Source organism: Eubalaena glacialis, chromosome 16 (assembly GCF_028564815.1).
Source record: "Eubalaena glacialis isolate mEubGla1 chromosome 16, mEubGla1.1.hap2.+ XY, whole genome shotgun sequence".
NCBI lineage: Eukaryota > Metazoa > Chordata > Mammalia > Artiodactyla > Balaenidae > Eubalaena > Eubalaena glacialis.
Genome location: NC_083731.1, coordinates 64,688,933 through 64,713,217, shown reverse-complemented (window position 1 = coordinate 64,713,217; position 24,285 = coordinate 64,688,933). Strand labels below are relative to the sequence as shown.

Genomic DNA, 24,285 nt, shown 5'->3' with positions numbered 1-24,285 from the left:
CCCCTAACTGCTCTGCTTTCACTTCTACCTGAGAATAGTGCTCAGAGCTGAGAGAACTAGACTATAGTGGTTGAAGGCATTTTCAGGTTCTTTTTCTCCCATCATATGGACCTCTGCTTTTTAAGCTTTTTATTGAAGTATAGCATAAACACAAAGATGCACAAATCATAAGTGTACAGTTTGATACATTTTCACAAAGTGAACACACACATGTATCCAGCTTTTGCTTTTAGTTGAAGCCGAATGGTTGTAGCTGGGAGTAGATGTTTAAGTTTCATGCACCAGTTTTCTGAAAGGACTCTTCTTACTAAAAACAAAACAAAAGGGACTTCCCTGGCGGTCCAGTGGTTAAGACTCCGTGCTTCCAATGCGGAGGGCATGGGTTCGATCCCTGGTCAGGGAAGTAAGATCCCACATGCCAAGTGGTGAAGCCAAATTAAAAAAACAACACAAAACAAAAAACCATGCCTGTCAATGTAAGATTGTAGTAAGCCAAGTCCTGCCCCCCCCCCAGCTTTATTACATATAACATTGTTTAAGGTGTGTACAATGTGATGATTTGACTTGTGTGTTTGTATATATATAGTAAGTCAAGTTTTAAGAGTGTTTATTTTTATCTAAATCAAATATTGAAGGATTTTGATCATCAAAAAAATTCATTGAATGCTTGCTATATGCCATGCAGTATAAGTGATGTATTTACATGTTATTGAATTTTTACAACAACTCTAGAAGATATTATTATTCGTATTTTAGATGGACACAAAAACTAAATCCTAGAGAGACTGAATAATTTGCCTGAGTTCAAGCACCCAGGGCATGGTGTGCAGTCTGGCCTTAAATAGGGTCATTCTGACTCTAGGGCCTGAGTAGTTACTGTTATATCCTGTTTTCACCATGTGTATTTCTGGTGCATTTGCTGCATGGTAAATATTATCAGATTGCGTCCTGATAGAGTAAGGGGTCGGGTTTTTGTTTTTTAAATCAAAGGTGGAGGAAGTCATTTCAAAGCAGTGTCTTCATAGGATGAGGCTTCGGGACAGCATTCTGATGGGAAGAGAGGGCACAAGATAAGTTTTTACAAGTGCGCTGTGCGTAGTTTGCATGTTTTTTGGAATGGGAGATACTGAAGGTATCTCCCGTACCCCACTCCTGGTATCGCCTTGACCGGAGGCAGAGAGATGGTATAAACTACTGGAAAGGTGCTCATTTAGCATCCTATCTTTAAAGAGGATTATCTCCATTGGGGAATTTTTTCTTTTCTTTTTTCTTTTAGCCGCACCCGCTGCAGGGCATTCGGGATTTTAGTTCCCCAACCAGGGGACCAGGAACCGAACCGGGCCCCCTGCAGTGGAAGCGCGGAGTCTTAACCACTGGACCACCAGGGAAGTCCTTCCATTGGGGAAATTTTTAAAGACTGTTTTTAACCAGCTTTTCGTTTAGGAAAACATTTGATAGATACTTCATTTTAAGCTGTTTCATAGGGGATCGGCAGGATGTTTCACAACAGCGTGGACCAGATTGAGCTCTGCTATTGGAGAAGGTTGGCAAACAAGTTATTTGAAAGTTCTTTTGCTTTTTTATATCCAAAAACTTGTTGAATAAACTTACTTAATAGAGTTGGAATAATGATCCATAGTTTCTTTTTTTTAATTATTATTATTATTTTAATTAATTAATTAATTTATTTATTTATGGCTGTGTTGGGTCTTCGTTTCTGTGCGAGGGCTTTCTCTAGTTGCGGCAAGTGGGGGCCACTCTTCATCGCGGTGCGCGGGCCTCTCACTGTCGCAGCCTCTCTTGTTGCGGAGCATAGGCTTGAGACGCGCAGGCTCAGTAGTTGTGGCTCACGGGCCTAGTTGCTCCGTGGCATGTGGGATCTTCCGAGACCAGGGCTCGAACCCATGTCCCCTGCATTGGCAGGCGGATTCTCAACCACTGTGCCACCAGGGAAGCCCTGATCCATAGTTTCTTAAGTATCTGCCTAGGGCTTTGGATCACGGTATACTGAGGAAACAAGCAAGCCTACTCAGGGTAGTAACATATTGTACTGCTTACAGATTGGTCACTTTCCTTCTCTTTTAACTTGATGGTGTTTCCACATACATTATCAGCTACAAACGGCAACTACATAGTGGACAATGTTGAAATTTGGGGAATTGTTTCTCTTTCCTGCTAACACTTGGTTTGATTTTTATTACTGCTGCTAAAAAAAATTGTTAATTTTGCTTACATCACATGTCATAAATTTACCTGAAATTAATAGAAAGGGAAACTGGTATACGTATTTTTCTGTCCAGAGCTGTTAACACCTTCACTAAAGTTACAAAACAGTCAAAAGTCAGTTTTTCACTACAGTTTAATTTGCTATGGAAGTAGAGGCTTTAATAACTCTGATCTTTAACAGATTTTAATTCTAAGAAGTGTTCCCTCTCTCTTCTCACCCATCATTTGTGATTTATTTTAGTTCTATTCCAAAAGCAAATGGGAAAATAATCTGCAAGTGCCAAATAGCAGAAGATCTCGTAACATAATAATATAACTGTTTGTCTCTTTGGATTACTAGTATCTCAGACATTGGCATAAAAAATCAGAGTTGACTCAATTTAGGGAATGCAGTTTAGAATCTTGTAATTCTTTAGAGCAGTGGTTCTTACCCCCTACATACTCATTGGAATCACCTGAGGAGCTTTAATAACATGCTCTGGTTACATCCTTAGATATTCTGATTTGTTTGATCCCATATAGGGTCAGGTACTGATATTTTTAGATGTTTCCCAGTATATAGTCAGGGTTGATAACCACTGGTAGTTTACTGAGATTCCCTGATTCAAATAAAAGGTACTGAAGAGGCGATGCTTATTTAATCTAATTATTTAAATGAAGAGAGGGTTTAGAGCTGATTTAGAAGATTTGGAGAAAAAATTTTTTTTAAGTAGCCAGCCAAATGAAATGTAATATTTTTGTTCGGGCATCAGTGAAGTGTTGACTCCCTCATTTCTTAAAAGGAGGTAACAGATCTTATTGCTAACTATTAGAAATGTGGCCATTTTATGACTAGCTCTGACCTTCCTGAAACTCTCTTTTTAAATAAATCTTGGGAAGGAGTCTGGTCAAAATGATACAGAAAAACTAGGTGGATAAAGTTTGATGGTCTTCAGCAAAGAAACTTGAAGAATAATGTCTAACCTTAATTTATGAATAGTAACAAGAATATATATATATATATATATATATATCTTTATTGCCATAAGCTATAGAGGTTATTTAGGGTAAAGGGAGCTAGTTGTCAAATGAGAGATTTAAAGCTAAATAAAATGGAGTCCTGTTATGGGCTGAATTGCCCTCCACCCCCCAAACACATATGTTGCAGTCCTAACCCCTGATATCTCAGAATGTGACCTTATTTGGAAATAGGGTCATTGTGGATGTAATTAGTTAACGTGAGGTTATACTGGAATAGGGTAGGCCCCTGATCCAGTAAGATTAGTGTCTTTATAAGAAGAGAAAACTTGGACACACACATATACAGGGAGAACACCATGTGAACATGATGAGGGCCATTTATAAGCCAAGGAGAGAGGCCTGGAGCAGATCCTTCCCTCAAAGCCCTCAGAAGGAACTAACCCTGCTGACACCTTGATTTCAGACATGTAGCCTCTAGAATTGACAGACAATATGTGTCTGTTGTTTTAGCCACCTAGCCTGTGGTGCTTTGTTACAGCAGCTCTAGCAAACTAATACAAGTCCCAATATTTTATTTATTAAAAAAAATTTAAATCTAGGAAAATTCAGCATTTGAAAATTTGCCAGTTTTTTCATTTAAGAGGCTAGGGTCCATTTCTTTATACGGAATGTTAGAATGTGTGGTTATGAAGTTTTTAGGTTCCTGATGATTCAGTTACTAGTCAGTCAGTTTAGTCAATCAGTTTATAAGGCAGGAGTTTACCATGAGCCCAGATCAGCAGCTGGAGTTTCTGGAGTGTGTGTTTTCCTTCTGTTTATGGTAATAGAGGGAGAGATTCTTTCCAGTCACCTGAGAGGGGTTTCCTAGATCTATTTTGTATATACAGATTCAGGCTTGTTACCTAAGATTCAGAGTTGGTCTGTTTATTGTATGTGAATTAATAGCACCCTGGAGAAATTAGAGATGAACAACTTTGAATATATATCTCAGTGGAGTAGAAAAGAGTGGCCTATGTTTTTCGTGAGAGGAGCAAATATCTAGAAGGAGAAGACAGTATGGCTAAATTGGGAGTGATCCTGGGAAGTCCCTGGGGACCAAGAGGGACTGGCTGTGCCTTCAAGATAGTTTATAATAGATTTGGATCAGAGAAGCCCTGAAAAAAGATAATATTGAAAGTCATACCGCAAACACAGCTCCTTGCTTATGCTGTTTTTCTAAACAGAGCTAAGTAAATATGCCAAAAAAACAAAAACAAAAACCAATCCCAAAACAAAATGGCACCATGTTTAAGGCTGGTTATAATAAGGAATAGGTAAAGAACGTGGACTCTGGAGTCAATTTAAGAGTCTTCCGGGGACTTCCCTGGTGGTGCAGTGGTTAGGACTCCGAGCTCCCAATGCAGGGGGCCTGGGTTCGATCCCTGGTCGGGGAACTAGATCCCGCACGCATCGTGCAACTAAGAGTTCACATGCCACAACTAAGGAGCCGGCAAGCTGCAACTAAGGAGCCCTCGAGCCACAACTAAGGAGCCCGCCTGCTGCAACTAAGACCCAACGCAACCAAATAAATAATAAATAAATATTTTTTAAAAAAGTCTTCCACTTACAGTAGATTATTTCCTTTCTCCTTGAGACTTCATTTTCCCATGTATAAAACAGATAATCTTATGTGTCTCCTTAATTGGATTTTGTGATGATGAAATAAGGTGGTAATCTATGTGAAGCAATGAGCAAAATGCCTGGTGCTAATAATATTAGCTAACAGCAGTAGCAAAGCCAGAAGGTATGTGACCACTTGTGCATGTGACTCCCTCCCCCTGGTTTAGTCCCTAAGAATGAGTAATCTCTTCTACTGTAATGTTATCAACAGGCAGTTTTCAAATCCATACCTTTAAAATACATCTTAAAACCTGGAAGTGCCCTTGGGATCAACTGGTGCTCTTCTTTCATTTAAAGTGAGGAAGATAAGATCATGATAGTAGGATTGGAGAAGGCCTTGGGTCTCCTGGTTCACAGTCTTTCTTCTTTGCTACAGGTTGCCACTCTCTAAATCACACAACCACATGTCCCTTTTCATTCTTAAGTAACCTTTTGCTTCCGTGGAAACTTAATTTTTTCTCTCTACTTTTTGTGTGTTTGAAATTTGTCTTAAACAGTTTTAAAATTATTATAAAATTTGAACTGAAATTAAAAATGATTGTTTAACGCAAATTAGAATATGCTTGATTATACACAGACTGCCTCTGTTAGGGAACAAAGAAATTGGCAACAGTGGTTGCTTCTGGAGAGGGGCACTGAGGTAGATGTAGCATTGATTATAGTGGTATATGACAGGGTGTTCTAACACCTGTACATCTGGAGACTAGAGTGATCAGCTCCAATCCAGTTACAGAGTAAGAGAATAGGACAAGGCAGAAAGTAGTAACACGTATCTGTAGTTCTTTGAAACTTGGGAACTTTATAGATTCAGAAAAAATTTTGGAGATATCCCTCGTAATAGCCACACTCTAAACACTCACTACCCAAACTTAAGGAGCCAAATAGATGTGGGTAGGGAGAAATACTTCGCTTTCATTTGAGGGCTTCTCCTGTGAATTGCATCGACCTGCCTCTGTCTCTGACTTAGTGGTGATCTTGGGTAAATTTCTTAACCTAATTCTTTATCTGCCAATGGATAGAAATGATAAGCCCTGACCTCACCTGGTACATGGAGTTGTTGCGGCATAAAATGAAATCATGAGAATTAACTCAACTCTGGGCTCAGCCTTGTCAGAAGACGAGGAGCTTAAGTTTAGCTCTTAGGAGAGAAGAGGAGAAGTGCTGTTAACAAGCACGTGCTCATGCTAAGTTGGGTTGCATGTGCAGCATTCACTCTCAAAAAAGAGAAGGGCAAGGCAATGACTATACTTTGTCTACTCTATATGATACTCTCTCTAGTGCCTCCCTGTGTGTGTTTTACATTGTAATGTTTGAGCCTCTTTCTGTTTTAAAACTTATGATTTGGAGAGCCAGTTCCTTCTGACTAACTTTCCTCTTTTCTGAAATAGGAAGAAACATTTTAAAATAAAGCAATCCAAATATGTTTTAGTATTAATGTTATCTATAAATTTCAGAACATAACATTTTTTTTTTTAATTAATTTATTTATTTATGGCTGTGTTGCGTCTTCGTTTCTGTGCGAGGGCTTTCTCTAGTTGTGGCAAGCGGGGGCCACTCTTCATCGCGGTGCACGGGCCTCTCACTATCGCAGCCTCTCTTGTTGCGGAGCACAGGCTCCAGACACGCAGGCTCAGTACTTGTGGCTCATGGGCCCAGCCGCTCTGCGGCATGTGGGATCTTCCCAGACCAGGGCTCGAACCCTCGTCCCCTGCATTAGCAGGCAGATTCTCAACCACTGCGCCACCAGGGAAGCCCCAGAACATAACATTCTTGAAGGCACAGATAGAATCTGTTTAGTACCTATCATACCACATATTTAGTTTAGGTAATTAAATTCTTATGATAAGTAATATTTAACTTCTGTGCACTGCTGCAAACGTATTAATTTTAAAAGATTGAGGCTGCTTAGTTATAATGAAATCATAAATAATATTTTCAATATATATATATTTTAAGAAACAGGATATTTACATGAGCTATCTTCCCATAAGATACTTATTAACTACGAAAGGAAAAATAGTAACTTTACGGTAGAGAAGCCTTGTAGACCCCACCCTAACTGAATGATCAAAGTTAGTATCACTAGTAATGGGACAAAAAGGTATTTTTGACCTCCTGATAAGATGTATTTGAAAGGACACAAGATTACTTTTTTTTATTCTAACCAAAAATGCAGACTGAATCTAATGATGAGTTAATATGACAAAAACCCGAATTGGGGGACATTTTATGAAACAAATGGCCTGTATTCTTCCGAAGTGTCAAGATCATGAAAGACAAAGAAAAACTGAAGAACTGCTCCAGATTAAAGGAGAAGAAATTGTTCTAGATTAAAGGAGTTGTCATGAAGAAACATGATATTTACTAAATGAAACTTGGATCCTGATCTCAATTTTTTTTTCCCTTTTTTTTAAAAAAAGACATAAATGAGACAGTTGGAGAAATTTGAATAAGGTCTATAGATTAATAGTACTGTATCAATGTTACTTGCCTGGTTTTGATAATTGTGCTATCTTTGTATAAGATAATGGTCATATATTTAGAAAATATATACTTAAGTATTTAGGGTTAAAGGAGCAGTATGTCTACCACTTTCAAATAGGTCAGAAAAACTATAGATATAGAAATGATAATATAGAAAGAGAATGATAGACATGATTAAGTGTTAAAATTTGGGGAATGTGGATGAAGGTTGTAGGAGAATTCTTTGTACTATTACAACTTTTTAAAGTGAAGTTTTTTAATTTTTAAAGTAAAAGAGAGAAATGTAATGACGTCTTAATCGATTTTTTTCATCAATAGACTGTTTAGTGTATATTAGTGGTTTAGGGGATGATGATTTGCAGAGAAATGTTACTATGAAAGTGTAACAAATGAACAGAACCCTTACCATATTACAAGTAGAGCAATATAAAACAAGTTAATAAATGTCAGCATTTTTACTATATTTAAAAAGTAATTCTTTTATAGATAGCCCTTATTATATAGTATTATGATTCATGTATACTTAGCTACATTCAAAACATTTTTTTATTTGGCTTTCACTTTTAACATTGAATTTTTTCGTGACTAATTAACCGATTTTTGAGTAGGCTGTTAAAAATTCTCTCTGCCTCAGTTTCCTCATCTGTAAAATGAGATGGCTAGACTAGAGTTCTTCCAGTTCTCGACTTCCCTGATCTTATTACCAGATAGAAAGTGAAAGTTAATTTTCCCATTTGAATCAAAAGCAGTTATTTGTTAAACACGGCCTGTGTGCCAAGTGACAGTGTAATATTTATTAAGCTCACAGATTTTTTTCTGTCAAAGAAACTTTTGCTGAGATTTTATTTAATCGTATATTTCATTTGTATGCCACTTCTTATGCATTAATGATACTAGTTTTTTTTAATTTAGTGAGCTTTAAAAACATACTTTTATGGAACTTCCCAATGAAAACTTGGCTGTTAAGACCCAAAATTGGTAATGAAAGTTTTATTTGGTCTTAGTAGATATATATTCTCTGTATCCTAGAAAGCTTGTCAATATACAAGTAGCTGATGATGTGAAAACTAAATTGTATAAAATAATTTGGGTTGTTATTTAACAAAAGCAAAACTTCGTTAATCCTTTTTTTCCTTCACCCCTCCCAGCTTGGTGATCCAGCTATTTTTCCTGCCGTCATTGTGGAGCACGTTCCTGGTGCTGACATTCTCAATAGCTACGCGGGTCTAGCCTGTGTGGAGGAGCCCAATGACATGATCACCGAGAGCTCCTTGGATGTCGCCGAAGAGGAAATCATCGATGAGGATGACGACGACATCACCCTCACAGGTGTGTGTGCCTCTGACAGCACCTTCCTTCAGCATAGTTTTAGTCAGTGGGTTAGCCCTGTGATTTGGGGGATATAAAAAGTTCTTGACTCGGTTTTGAGTAACTCCATTACCGGCGGAAGCTAGAGCCCTGTGGGAAGAAGGAAATGACGTTTTCTTTCTCATCTGCCTGTGCTTCGTAGTGCTCACTTATCTCCTCCTTCTTCTTTCCTAAATGGACAGAGATGAACGTGACGAAATAGAAGGTGTGTAAGAGGAACCAAACCAACTCGGTTCACCAAGTCTTCACTGAGCACTGTTTGTGTGCCTAGCTCTGTACTCCTGATAACAATGAGAGGTTGTTTGCAGGGCAAAAGATAGGAATATTCTTTTGTTACTGCTGCTGCAGGAAGCAAAATAGGAGGCCATGACCCAAATGTAGGATAAGGTGCCGAGGTTTAAAGATTTGTTCAGTCAGAACTAGTAGGGTATTTCAAACTGAATGTAAGTGTTGAGGTGGTCCTTTTTTCCATCAGTTTTAGAAACTGGTGCATGCATTTGTAATTTTATACATTTACATTCATATATCTTGGCCAGAGATGTTGGAGGTGTTTGAGAAAGTTAATTATTTAGAAGCAAAGATTATTTGAATATTATTCTTTATTTTTTTAAAGTTTTATTTATTTATTTATTTATTTATGGCTGCGTTGGGTCTTCGTTGCTGCGTGTGGGCTTTCTCGCGAGTAGGGGCTACTCTTCGTTGTGGTGCGCGGGCTTCTCTTGTTGCGGAGCACAGGCTCTAGGTGCACAGGCTTCAGTAGTTGTGGCATGCAGGCTCAGTAGTTGTGGCGCACGGGCTTAGTTGCTACACCGCATGTGGGATCTTCCCAGAACAGGGCTTGAATCCATGTCCCCTGCATTGGCAGGCAGATTCTTAACCACTGTGCCACCAGGGAAGCTCTGAATATTTATTCTTAAATTAAAAACCAGAAATTAACATTAGTCACAGTATTATCAACTAAACCTGGACTTTATTCCACGCATTTCACACTAACATCCTTTTTCTGTTCCAGGATCCTATCTTGAATCTCACATTGCAATTAGTTGGTATTTTTTCCTAGTCGCTTCCAGTCTATGACAGTTCCTCTGTCTTTCCTTGTCTCTCATAACCTGATGCTTTTGAGGAGTACTGGTCAGACACTGTAGAATGCCCCTCAATTTTATTTCTGTGATATTTTCTCATGATTGGAATGAGATAATCCATTTTGGGCAAAAATACCTCCAAAATGGCATTGTCTTCTTATCATTGTATCATATTAACATAGTAGATTTTTTTAAAAGTACTCATTTAATTTTCACAGCAGAAAAAGAAAACTGAAATTAGAGAAGTTAAATGACTTGCCTATGTCATGTACCAAGTGACTGAGTCATTGATAACGTTGATGAACAACACTTAGTTTTTGTACTGTCCTCTTATTTCTTTACAAAGCATGTTCTCATATATTCACATTTTTGTTCAGAGCAACCCAATGAAAGTTTTTGATAAATCTAGATTTGTTTCTCGCTTATCAATAAGACAATTGGATTAATCAGATAAGAGGTTTCAACTCATCACTGACTGTGTACTTCGTGTTTTGTATAATAGAATGACCACCACTATGCATGTATGTGTTGTGTAGCTAATGGGGTTTTCGCCACAGTGTGTTCTGACCTACTTTCTTGATGCCTTAGGGTAAGGCTACACTCTCTGTGGGTTGGGAACCAGGGTCTCCCCTGAAGGAGTGTTTATTCCTGGTTTTAGTCACCAAGGAAGATACTGGTCCTCAAAGAAGAAATGGAGACTAGGAAAGCAGATCTTGGATCTTTAGGAGAAGGAATTATTTCTTCCTTCCAGTGCTTCACTCTCTTGGGCTTAGACTTGAAGATAGCTGATGACGAGATGCAGACAAGCTCCTTCCTTCCTGGAAAACAGAACTGGTATGGAATGGATCCAGAAAATAAGCCACATCTTGAAAATCAGATTTGCTATTTGCATGTTTCTTCTCTCTTGACTTTCTTAACTTCCAACCCAAGCCTTTGTTTAACTCTTCTGTACTTGTTCGAGTCATGTCATGAGAAATGAAAGGATCTTATAGCCCTCCTTAGTCCAGAGTGTGGGAGGGGAGAGTACTGTGCTTTTGAGAAACTACAGGGAAGATGGTGATGGGGATAGGACAGTTTATAAACTGTAATTATGAGACCTAGGTAGCACTTCAGATGATAAGGAATATTGTTAACATTTTTAGGCATGATAATAGCATTGTGTTAGATTCTTTATCTTTTAGATACATATGCTCAAATACTTAGAGATAAAATACAGTGTCATGGATTCCTTTAGAATAATCCTGGGGGTCAGGGTGTGTGTGAGGGGACCTTGGGCAGTAAGTGGAGTGTGGATGAAAGAAGATTGACTATGTTTTGATAATGACTGATGCTGAGAATGGATATGTGAGAATTCATTATACTATGTCCCATAATTTTGATTCTGTTTGAAATTTTCAATAAAAAGATCGAACTATTTTTATGGACTTGAGGGTTATATTAGATGGTAGCTGTCATCGATAACCCCTGATTTCAAATTTTCATGTTCATCAGAACACTTTCATTTTTATCATTTCTTTATCTCATATCAAGTTTGATATAAATTTTAACCTTTAAAATGTATAATGATAAAATACTACTTTTATCTGTTTATAGGTTGGGGTTTTATATAACATTTCCTTTGAAACAAGGCTGTGCTGTTAAAAATTTATGAAAAGCATTTGACTATGAGCTTCATCTATGTGGAAATCCTTCCATTACCAGTCTTGAGTCTAAAATTGAAATTATTAAAGGAGATGGACCCCTTTGGACCCCTCAGCCAGCTATCCGGGATCCAGCCCCACTCACAGGTGGGCCAACAGCAGCTTTTGGACACCCTGGACCTCACGGCCAGCCGTGTCAGGAACTGGCCCTGCCCACCAGCAGGCTGACACTAGATCTTGGGATCCTGAGCCCCACAACTACCCACTCTAGAACCTGGCTCTGCCCACTTGTCAGCCAACACTAGCCCTGGGACCACCTGGGGTCCCTGGCAGCCTCCGTGCAAGGCAGGACCTGGCCAACAACTGGACCACAGGCCAGCCACACCTACCAGACCATCCACAATAGTTAGCCTATCACAACAGAAGGACCCACGCAGTCCACTAGGGAGCACCCCAGAACACATAGCTCTGGTGACCAGAGGGGAGACCACTGCTGGGATGCATAGGACGGCACCTACAGAAGGCCACTTCTCCAAGGTCGGGAAATGTAACCAACCTACCAAATACATAGAAATAAAAAGGGCGAGTTAGATAAAATGAAGCGACAGAGGAATATCTTCCAAATGAAGGAACAAGATAAAACCCCAGAAGGAAGAACTAAGTGAAGTGGAGATAGGCAGCCTGCCCTATAAAGAGTTCAAGATGATGATCGTAAACATGTTCAAGGAACTCTGGAGAAGAATGGGTGCATAGAGCAAGAAGTTAGAAGTTTTTAACAAAGAGTTAGAAAATGTAAAGAACAACCAAACAGATGAAGAGTACAATAACTGAAATGAAAAATACACTGGAAGGAATTAACAGTAGACTAAATGACACAGAGGAAAGATCAGTGAGCTGGGAGACAAGAGTAGTGGAAATCACTGAAGTTGAACAGAAAAAGGAAAAAAGTATAGAAAGAAATGAGACAGTTTAAGAGACCTCTCAGACAACATCAAGTGTACTAGTATTTGCATTATAGGGGTTCCGGAGGAGAAGAGAGAGAGGAAGGGGCAGAGAACGTGTTTGAATACATGATAGCTGAAAACTTTCCTGACCTGGGAAAGGATACAGACATCCATGTCCAGGAAGCATAGAGAGTCCCAAACAGGATCAACCCAGAGAGGACCACAACAAGACACATTGTAATTAAAGTGGCAAAAATGAAAGAGAGAATTTTAAAAGCAGCAAGGGAAAAGCAACAAGTTACATACAAGGAACTCGCATAAGGCTGTGAGCTTTCTAGCAGAAACCCTGCAGGCCAGAAGGGAGTGGCTCAATATATTTAAAGTGGTGAAAGGGGAAAACCTACAACCAAGAATACTCTACCCAGCAAGGCTTTCATTCAGGTTTGATGGAGAGATCAAGTTTTACAGACAAGTAAAAGTTAAAAGAGTGCAGCACCAACAAACCAGCTTTACAAGAAATGTTAAAGGGATTTCTCTAGCCAAAAAAGGCCACAACAAGAAATATAAAAATTATGAAAGGAAAAATCTCATTGGTAAAGGCAAATATACAGTAAAGGTAGTAAATCAGCCATGTATAAAGCTAGTAGGAAGGTTAAAAGACAAACATCGTAAAACCATCTGTATTCACAATGAGTAGTTAAGGGATACACAAAACAGAAAGACGTAAAACACGATGTCAGAAATAGTAAACGTGGAGTTGGGGAGTAAAAATGCAGGGTTAAAATGCGTTTGAAATTAAGTGATCAACAACTTAAAATAATATATATATTGCTATGTACAGTGTGGAGAATACAGTGAATAACTAGGTAATATCTTTGTATGATGATGTGTCTTAACTAGACTTATCGTGGTGATCATTTTGATATGTATAGCAATACCACATCACTGTGTTGAGGAACTAACAGTGTTGTAGGTCAGGTGTACTTTGAAAACAAATAAACAAACTCATAGAAAATGAGATCAGATTTGTGGTTACCAGAGGCAGGGATGGGGGGAATGGGAATTGGACGAAGGTGGTCAAAAGGTACAAACATCCAGTTAGAAGATAAAAAAGTACTAGGGATATAATGTACAGTATGATAAATATAATTAACACTGCTGTATGTTATATATAAAAGTTGTTAAAAGAGTAATTCCTCAGTTCTTATCACAAGAAAAATTTTTTTCTGTTTCTTTAATCTTGTATCTGTATGAGATGATGGGTGTTCACTAAACTTATTGTGATGATCATTTCACGATGTGTGTAAGTCAGATCATGCTGTACACCTGAAACTTACACAGTGCTGTATGTCAATTATAATCTCAATAAAATTGGAAGAAAAAAAGGCTTGGGGGTTTTATTGTTGCTTACAAGAAATTTTTGTAACCCATTTAATGAAGGGCAAACATTTTGTCTATATTTTTAAAAGCTTGGTTGTATTTTTTTTGGTTTTCATTCCTGTTTCATGTAGGAACCACCAATTTATTTTGTATTTCCTGACCTAAGCACTGAAGCTAAGTGGAATAAACAAAGTTTTACAAATTAGATTACTGATATTAACCACATTTAACTTGCCTTACGTTTTTGAAATTCAGAAGGTAGCATGATTTCTATATATAGTTGTGGAATGATTTCTAGTGTATATGAAGTTTAAAAAGCAAGGGGCAGTACAGCATGAATGGTTACCTATTATTTAAGATAGGGGAAAGAATATAAATGATATATATGTGTTTGCTTACATTTAAAAATAGAAAGATATGGGCTTCCCTGGTGGCGCAGTGGTTGAGAATCCGCCTGCCGATGCAGGGGACACGGGTTCGAGCGCTGGTCCGGGAAGATCCCACGTGCCGCGGAGCAGCTAAGTCCGTGTGCCACAACTACTGAGCCTGTGCTCTAGAGCCCATGAGCCACAACTACTGAGCCTGTGCTCTAGAGCCCGTGAGCCACAACTACTGAGCCCGCGTGCTGCAACTACTGAAACCCACGCATCTAGAGCCCGTGCTCCGCAGCAAGAGAAGCCACAGCAATGAGAAGCCCACGTACCGCAGCAACGAGTAGCCCCTGCTCTCCACAACTAGAGAAAGCCCGCGCACAGCAATGAAGACCCAACACAGCCAAAAATAAATAAAATAAATAAATTTAAAAATAGAAAGATAAAACCAAAAGCTAATAAAAATCTTTTAAACTTAGTGGTCACTTTTTTTTCCTTAAATACTTATTTATTTATTTGGCTGCTCTGGGTCTTAGTTGCGGTACAAGGGATCTTTTAGTTGCGGCATGCGGGATCTTTAGCTGTGGCATGTGGGCTCTTAGTTGGGGCATGCGGAATCTAGTTCCCCGACCAGGGATCGAACCTCGGCCCCCTGCATTGGGAGCATAGAGTTTTAACCACTGGACCACCAGGGAAGTCCCAGTGGTCACTTTTGAAAGATCCCATTTATTATTCTGAAAATCAGTAAATAACGGAAAAAGAGCCAAGCGTTTAATTTGCCCTTATTGTATGAACTGTGGCTCAGGGTAACCAGATAGTTTATGACAAAGTTCTTCCTTATAGAGAATTCTAGCTAATAAATGCTAGAGGAGTGATAAGATTAGAATTATCACCATTTTGAAATCCCTAATGAAATAGTGCATCTAGGTAACTATCATCAGTAACTGCTAAAGCCATTAGGTAAAAGGCTGATGGAGAATTTTATGCTGGATAGATCAGGCTGGCAACACCTGAACCTGCTTCTCAATCCTTGCGGTACCGAAGGAAGACCTACCTACCTTCAAAAGGCCCATTGAATCACACAGCATCACCTTTGAAGTATTCTTGCCAAAGAATTGGATGTGAATCAAATCAGTCTTCTAGATATAACTTCCAGTTTACAGGAAATACACAGGGGGGGGGGATATGGTAAGTGACACCACAGATATATAATCAGCAAAATTTAGAATGTGGGAAACTACAAACAGATGACCCTGTTTCTCCTAAGATAAATAACAAAAATGGGAAAAAAAAATACTAAGGAAGGTACGTGCCACCAAATGTAATGCATGAACTTTGTTTGAAATCTGGTTAACAAACCAACTTTTTCAGATTTAAAAAAATCTGAGACAGAAATTTCAATATTAAGTGGATATCTGATTTAAAGAGTGATTTTTAAAAGATGTGATCATGGTATTGTCTATATACTGTAATATTTACGATTGAATGATAGGCTCTCTGGGGTTCACTTTGAAATAATCCCGTGTCTGTGTTGGGCCAGGGAGTATAGATTAAGGAAGATTGACTGTTAAGTATTGAAGCTGGGCCCTTGATGCATTCAGTTCATTATAAATATGATTTCCTATATGTTTGAAATTTTTCATTATAAAAAGCTTGACAAAGAAGTGATTTGAAATTCTCATTCTATTTTCTTAATTGATAGGCAACTGAATAGTTATACATACTAATTTTATCATTTTCATCTACCCAGCAGACTTCAAGTATTTATAAAACTTATTTATATAAATGAACATTTAGAGTTATATAAATGTTTAGAAGATGGTAATTAATTATGGAGTTATCTGTGCCTTACTTGCCTGATTTTTTCAAAAATTTAGTTTTAGTAGGATATTTTCTTCAATTCATAGAATTTCAAAGCCTTGACAGAGAAGCAATATGCTTTTCTTCTTTTTTTTTTTTTTAAATAAATTTATTTATTTATTTATTTTTGGCTGCATTGGGTCTTCGTTGTTGGGTCTTAGTTGTGGTGCGTGGGCTTCTCATTGCGGTGGCTTCTCTTGTTGCAGAGCACGGGCTCTAGGCGCGCGGGCTTCAGTAGTTGTGGCATGTGGGCTCAGTAGTTGTGGCTCGCGGGCCCTAGAGCACAGGCTCAGTAGTTGTGGCGCACAGGCTTAGTTGCTCCAGGGCATGTGGGCTCTTCCTGGACCAGGGCTCAAACCCGTGTCCCCTGCATTGGCAGGCAGATTCTCAACCACTGGGCCACCAGGGAAGTCCCGCAATATGCTTTTCTACTATACCGTAAATCTACAAGATTTTAAATAGGAGGCTTAAGTTTTTAACAGCAAGTGTTACAATGCCTTATTTTAATCATTTTGCTAGACTTTTTGAGGTACTTATCTTTTCTGGTTTTAACTATTATGGAGGAATTGGACTTTTAAGCACTTTTTAAAAAAAATTTTTTTAACGTTTTTATTGGAGTATAATTGCTTTACAATGGTGTGTTAGTTTCTGCTTTATAACAAAGTGAATCAGTTATACATGTACATATATCACCGTATCTCTTCCCTCTTGCGTCTCCCTCCCTCCCACCCTCCCTATCCCACCCTTCTAGCTGGTCACAAAGCACCAAGCTGATCTCCTTGTGCTATGCGACTGCTTCCCACTAGCTATTTTACATTTGGTAGTGTATACATGTACATATATATACTACCACTCTCTCACTTTGTCCCAGGTTACCCTTCCCCCTCCCCGTGTCCTCAAGTCCATTCTCTAGTAGGTCTGCATTTATTCCCGTCTTGCCCCTAGGTTCTTCATGACCTTTTTTTTTCTTTTTTTTAGATTCCATATGTATGTGTTAGCAGACGGTATTTGTTTTTCTCTTTCTGACTTACTCTGTATGACAGACTCTAGGCCCATCACCTCACTACAAATAACTCAATTTTGTTTCTTTTTATGGCTGAGTAATGTTCCATTGTATATATGTGCCCCATCTTCTTTATCCATTCATCTGTCGATGGACACTTAGGTTGCTTCCATGTCCTGGCTATTGTAAATAGAGCTGCAATGAACATTGTGGTACATGACTCTTTTTTTTTTTAATTTTTAAATTTTATTTTATTTATTTTTTTATACAGCGGGTTCTTATTAGTCATCCATTTTATACACATCAGTGTATACATGTCAATCCCAATCGCCCAATTCATCACACCACCACCCCCACCCCCCGCCACTTTCCCCCCTTGGCGTCCGTACGTTTGTTCTCTACTTCTGTGTCTCAATTTCTGCCCTGCAAACCGGTTCATCTGTACCATTTTTCTAGGTTCCACATACATGTGTTAATATACGATATTTGTTTTTCTCTTTCTGACTTACTTCACTCTGTATGACAGTCTCCAGATCCATCCACGTCTCTGCAAATGACCCAATTTCGTTCCTTTTTATGGCTGATTAACATTCCATTGTATATACGTACCACGTCTTCTTTATCCATTTGGCATGACTCTTTTTGAATTATGGTTTTCTCAGGGTATATGCCCAGTAGTGGGATTGCTGGGTCATATGGTAGTTCTATTTTTAGTTTTTTAAGGAACCTCCATACTGTTCTCCATAGTGGCTGTGTCAATTTACATTCCCACCAACAGTGTATGAGGGTTCCCTTTTCTCCACATCCTCTCCAGCATTTATTGTTTGTAGATTTTTTGATGATGGCCATTCTGACCGGTGTGAGATGATATCTCATTGTAGTTTTGATTTGCATTTCTCTAATGATTAATGATGTTGAGCATTCTTTCATGTGTTTGTTGGCAATCTGTATATCTTCTTTGGAGAAATGTCTATTTAGGTCTTCTGCCCATTTTTGGATTGGGTTGTCTGTTTTTTTTGATATTGAGCTGCATGAGCTGCTTGTAAATTTTGGAGATTAATCCTTTTTCAGTTAAGCACTTGTTTTTAATAGAATATATAATTAAAATTTAATTGATTTATTTTTCATTATAATTAGGGAAAGTAGTTTCCTAACGAAGACTCTGAATCTCCTAATGAAGTTTTGTGTATCTTGATATGAAAATGAAAAGGACACCTACTTTTAGAATTAAAAAACTAGTCAAAAATCTATTCAGGTGCTCTAGAGTGCTTTTTGTAGTAACTCAGAAATGTGAGCACTGGCCTTAAGAGGAAAAGCTTAAAGCCTTTAAAAGAAGACTCCATAAGGGTTAAATTGCTGTCAGAGAAATCCAGGCTAGATTAAAATCCTTGCCTCTTTTTATGTTGGCTGTCTTCTTGTTCCTTGTCCTCCCTGTGGCCTATACATATTTGGGTTCAAAGATATTAGCTGAGGGAATGGAGCCCAGAAGGTTGGAATTCTGCAGATACATCTTTCATATCTTGAAGAAGGAGGTTCTCTTCTGGCTTGGCAGGTTGTGGGGACTCCCAGTGTTAGCCAGTATTTTATGGGAGAAAATGTGCTTTGTTGGGAGTTTTTCCTAATTGAGAGGAGCTGACTAGTATATAGTCCGAGATCCAGAACTTCTTTGAAAGCATCATTCAGGAATTGTCTCTGGTCTCTGCTCCTTCAGCAGTCCATGCCTTCCATTCCTATTGTGGGATTCCTCCCTTGGGGAGGCAGTCAGCCACATTAGTCAATTTGTAAAGCAAATTAATTAATATGCCGTTATTATAATAATCTTTAGCAATTACACATTTTGCTTTCTAACGGTATAGACCGTTATATGAAAATTATATAATTATATAATTAAATGAAAATTATCTCATTTTCTTTAAATGCATAATACTTCTTCTCATGCCCTTGCTTCTACTATTATTCTTGCTTTAATTTCTCTCTCTTCCTCTCAAAGTATTTAAATCCTAGCTATCTTAAATGACTCAGCCTAAACCCATCTCTTCAGGAAGCCTTCCTAACTTATAATGATATACAGTGCCTGTAGTCAGTCTGCTCTATACCATAAAACTGATCACTTTGTTATTTTCTTAGACAGTATCTAACTATCCGTTACCAATAGATAAGGAAAAAGGTCATGTCCTATACTATTGTATCTTCCACATTTCCTTGTACAGTTACTTAAGAGTGATAGTAATTCAATATTTTTGCGAGCTGGGGATTTGGAATCAACGAAGAATTTTGTAGGTTCTTGGAAATCTTCAGTCTAAAAGAGCGTGTGAACTGTTTAGGAAATATTTAGGATAATAAATGTTATAATATTCTAATGGAAAGTTAAGGTAAATTTCAAAGAACTACAGATTTCTTGGAAATCTGGTTATAATCTTAATAATGAAGAGGAAAATGATTTTGTTGCTTCTCTGGATTGAATAGGAATAGGGAGAGGACAGTGTGTAAATAATGATCACTTTCATTCACTTGATTGAGAAAAAGAACTTTTGCTTCAAATACTACGTTTATATTTACTTTCTAATGTTTTATAAAATTAAAAGGCTTATATTCATTGAGTTATATACTATCAGTCCAACCCTGAATCTGAAAATCATGATTTTATTTATATATATATATTTTTTCAGACTTTTAAAAATAACGTGTAATTTTGTCAATATTGAGGGGAAAATATAGCAAGTAAGTACAAGGGATTATGGATGATAAATACCACATTCAGGAAACTTGAATTTATCCATGAAAAGAGAGCATTGGTAGCTCTTTATTTAGTTTCTTGGTGCTGATCCTAGAACTGAGGGGCTAAAAGCCATCCAGGGAATTCACTGTGCAGCTATTTCGGACATCTCTCTGGAATGCAGAGAAGTGTCGAGTGTCTAGCATGTACTTGGATTAATTTTCATTTGTATTTTAATATTTTTAAAGAACATAAAAAACTACTTGGACTAGGCACAGTTCACAGTAGGGAAATTAGTGTTCTATGTTACACATTAGAGAAGAAAGGTACCAGAATACTATAATTATCAAAGAGTGTTTAGATTCTAATAATGTGACTACGACTAAAACTTTTGGTGATGGTGGCAATTCACTAATTATAGAAGAATGGAAGAAGATTCAGAAATTAACAGAGACTCATATTCATTCCTATGAGTGAACTAAGAGTATTGGAATCAATGTTAGAGCTGAAAGGGACCTAAAACTATCAACCCAGTTATTTTAAAGTATGGAGTCAACAGAAACAGCACGACCTGCCCAGTGACATCTTAGTTTACTATTCATGTAAATACAAGAATTATCAGAAATGACTAGTGTTTTCCTCCTAGAGTATGAGTTCTATTTTGCTTACTTTTTTACCTCCCAGCGTCTTGCAGAGGTTTTTGGTTGTTGTTGTTGTTATTTTTAATAAAACCCCCACATCTTGCGAAGTTTTAAATGAGAAATATAGTCATTTTCAGTATAGATTTTATATGTTGAGACAAACTATGGTTATCAACCAGAGTATTAAGTGATGTATCCTGGTTCAAGAGATGAGAATCTATGCTTTTTAATTAATTAATTAATTAATTAATGTATTTATTTATTTATTTACTTAGGCCACGCCGCATGGCTTATGGAATCTTAGGTCCCTGGCCAGGGATTGAACCTGGGCCCCTGGCAGTGAAAGTGCTGAGTCCCAGCCACTGGACCACCAGGGAATTCCTGAATCTGTGCTTTTTAGAAGAACAAATGTCTTGTAGCTAATTCTGTTTTCTCTTTAAATGTATTGTAGTTGAAGCTTCCTGTCATAATGGGGATGAAACAATTGAAACTATCGAGGCTGCTGAAGCACTCCTCAATATGGATTCTCCTGGCCCTATGCTGGACGAAAAGCGCATCAGTGAGTGTTGTGTTATGACTGTTCATGTTTATATGCTTTTTTTTTTTTTTTGAAGTACAGTTGATTTACAATATTGTGTTAATTTCTGCTGTACAGCAAAGTGATTCCGTAATACATATGTATACATTCTTTTTTGTATTCTTTTCCATTATGGTTTATCATAGGATATTGAATATAGCTCCCTGTGCTATATAGTAGGACCATGTTTATATGCTTTGAAAAGCTCTTCTGCCATCTCTCTCTCAGATGATAAATATCAAGAGACCAGAGACCATGTTTTATATTTTTTTGGTCCCAAGTGCATCTTAAGGTACAGTACCAGTACTAGTTGAGGCACCTTTGCTAAAGTGTTCAGTTAAACAAGATTTTTTTTTTTTAATTTGGCGAGTGAGGACATTAAGGATAAAAAAGTAATTTAGTTGTCAAATAGCAGATTATGCAGAATTTCTTCTTAACCTCATTGGTGAAGTATTTAGGGCCCAAACTATTATAATTTAGTGATCTTTAGTCAATATTGATCTTTATTGATCAATAAAAATTGATATTTATTGATCTTTAGTCAGTATTCATCAGTGAATAGGCAAAAATCCATTGAAATGTTTTCTGAGACTTCATGGCATAAAATTCACTGCCACATTTATTGATCTGCTTTTAAATCCATGTTCTCCTTTGGACTTTTCTGACAAGAAAGTAGTCAAACTCATAAAATTAATTATTATTAAATCAATTTAAGATGTTTATTGAATATTTTCTATATGCACAGCAATGTATCAGGCAATAACATGATATAGAAATGAACAGATCTTGTTTCTTTCCTCAAGCTGACAGTTTTCTTTACAAGATAGTTATTTACGTAAATAACTGTAAAAGCCAAAAATAAAGGCCATGAGAGGGATAGCAGAGTGTTCTGGAAGGAGAGATTCCTCTAGCTGAAAACACCAGAGACAGGCTTTATGGAGGCAATGTTTTGACCTGGTCGATTAGTAACAAATAAGCTTTTCATGGGTGGAGGAGACAGGAAAGGTCATTCAAGGTAGGCGGAGGGGATTGAACGAAAGACACAGACCTGTAAAAAAAAAACAGTGAAATGTTTGAGATTCAGAATGCTTTGGTAGAGCTGAAGTATAAGCTTCATAATGGTTTGTAGATTGTGGAAGCTCAGAATGGCATGCTGTGGAGTTTGGGTTGTTCCTATCTTTCTTCCCCCTGTAAACTATGGGAAGATATGTCAATTTTATTTTTCTTTCTAATTTTCAGGGTGTAAAGTTTTTATAGAGAAGAATAATATGGTCAGGCCAGACTTAGGTTTTAAAGAAAAACTTTAGCGGCAATGTGAAGAATGGAGAAGAGAGACAAGATAGACTGGGGATAGGAAGTCAGGTAAGGAGGGCGTTGAATAGTCCTGTCAAGCCTGGACTGCCTCAGGGTACTTGACTTAGGGCAGAGGAAATAAAAAGCAGGGACTAGATTTCAAAATCTTATTTCTATTTTAATCTTCAAAGAAACAGGAAATATTTTTAATTTATAATATTATAAATTTTGATTTATAATACAAAGTTGATTACAATTAGTTGATTTTATTTCCATTAGATAATAATATATTTAGTTCATCTGAAGATGACATTGTTGTTGCCCCAATCACCCATGTATCCGTCACATTAGATGGGATTCCTGAAGTGATGGAAACTCAGCACGTTCAAGAGACATATGCACACTCACCAGGACGCTCATCACCAGAACAACCTAAGAGAAAGAAAGGTGGGTGGTTAATTTGTTACGGGAAAACAGTCAACTCTTGATGTGGAATCTAAATATAACTTTTATTCGAGGATATTTCTACCCCAATTAAAACTTATGTGAGAAAAAATTGAAGGTACAAAACAGAGTTATTTCTTCGTATTAGATTCATTTTTAAAGAATTATTTTATACTTTTTTATACATTTAAAATATTTGGTCTATCTCACAGAAAAGGGATTTTCCAACTTTCTAAAGCCTCAATCTTTTATCTAAACTCTTTCATCCAAGCTCAGAAAGAGCTCAGGGGTAAGGGCTGAGATCAGTTTCCTCCCGCAGAACATAGTTTGAAAACCACCAGCATAGATTCCAATATAAGATTCCAGTGGGAAGAATACAAGTTGGAAATCAGCAGGTAAGTAATTGAAGAGGGAAATGTTAGCATGTGTTAGAGGGAATTTTAAAGTTTTCACAAATTAGGACCATACTTACATTCTAACACTGACACTCTTCCCCTTTCATTGCCTTTTGATTCCACTCCAGCTTGTTTAATCTTTTGAGTTTAATATCTTGGTTGATGGCATCACCAGCCACCACATAACCTAACTTCATATGAAAGTAAGGGAAATTCCAAGAGCCAAAAATGCAGAGGAAAATAAGAGTGAGCTGACACTGCAACAGCTCTGAGGGCTGAGAAGGACATGTCAGTCTGGATGTCCAAGGGGCTTGGTTTTATTGCCCACGTAGAGGCAGATGCGTAAGTCTTGGTCCAATGCAAGATGGGGTATTAGACAGAGACCTCAGCATATAATAGGGATCCCTTAGCTATACCCTAAGGGGAAAAACAGTCCACCCTTTGGCACGGACAGATGTTAAGAAGCTTGTATTTCTCAGCTGGGTGGAAAAATTTTTCCTTTGAGAATTCATAATCCTAGGTTTGTCTTAACTTAGGTTTATGATTAGATTTTAAACTGTTACTGACTTTAGGAATTTCCAGCCAAGTAATTAACATAACAATGGCCCGTGGCTGGCAGTAACTTTGGGCACTAGGCGAAGCTCTTGTAAAATTGCTTTGGCACGTCATACGTTTAATCCAGGCTGCACGGTATTTCTTCAAATAAAACCCTGTTGAAGGTGAACTCACATTTCAGTATCACAGAATGCATAAGAAAGATACTTCCTGAATGAGAAGCAGCAGACATAGAAAACCCTAAGGTTAGTTTGCTGAGAACCTCAGATAATAGGATTATCAAATAGAAACTTTCAATGAATATGATTGTAATTATTAATGCAAGGGAATAAAAAACATTGTCAAAGAATGAGACTATTAAAAAATACCAGGTGAAACTTCCTCTTCTAGTCAAGATGGAGTAACAGAACCTGACTTGGCAACAATTTTTTGGATATGTCACCAAAAGCACAAGCAACAGAAGCAAAAATTAATAAGTGGGACTACAATAAACTAAAAGACTCTGCACAGCAAAAGAAACAATCAACAACATGAAAATGCAACTTACAGAATGGGAGAAAATATTTATAAATCATATATCGGATGAGGGGTTAATATCCAAAATATATAAGCAACTCGTATAACTCAATAGCGAAATAATAATCCAATTAAAGAATGTGCAGAGGACCTGAATAGACGTTTTTCTAA

General features: G+C 37.6%; 1 protein-coding gene across 3 annotated transcripts in view; it reads left to right on the top strand.

The window, feature by feature from the left end:
* ELF1 (E74 like ETS transcription factor 1) overlaps positions 1-24,285 on the top strand; it is a 105,796-nt gene that overhangs the window by 66,160 nt on the left and 15,351 nt on the right. For 2 of the 3 annotated variants that reach the window (XM_061170810.1, XM_061170811.1), the window contains exons 3-5: positions 8,478-8,658; positions 20,786-20,893; positions 22,484-22,651. In XM_061170810.1, coding sequence (XP_061026793.1) covers positions 8,478-8,658; positions 20,786-20,893; positions 22,484-22,651 — 457 coding nt within the window. The remainder of the gene's footprint in view (positions 1-8,477; positions 8,659-20,785; positions 20,894-22,483; positions 22,652-24,285) is intronic. The other variant, XM_061170812.1, reaches the window with a different exon arrangement.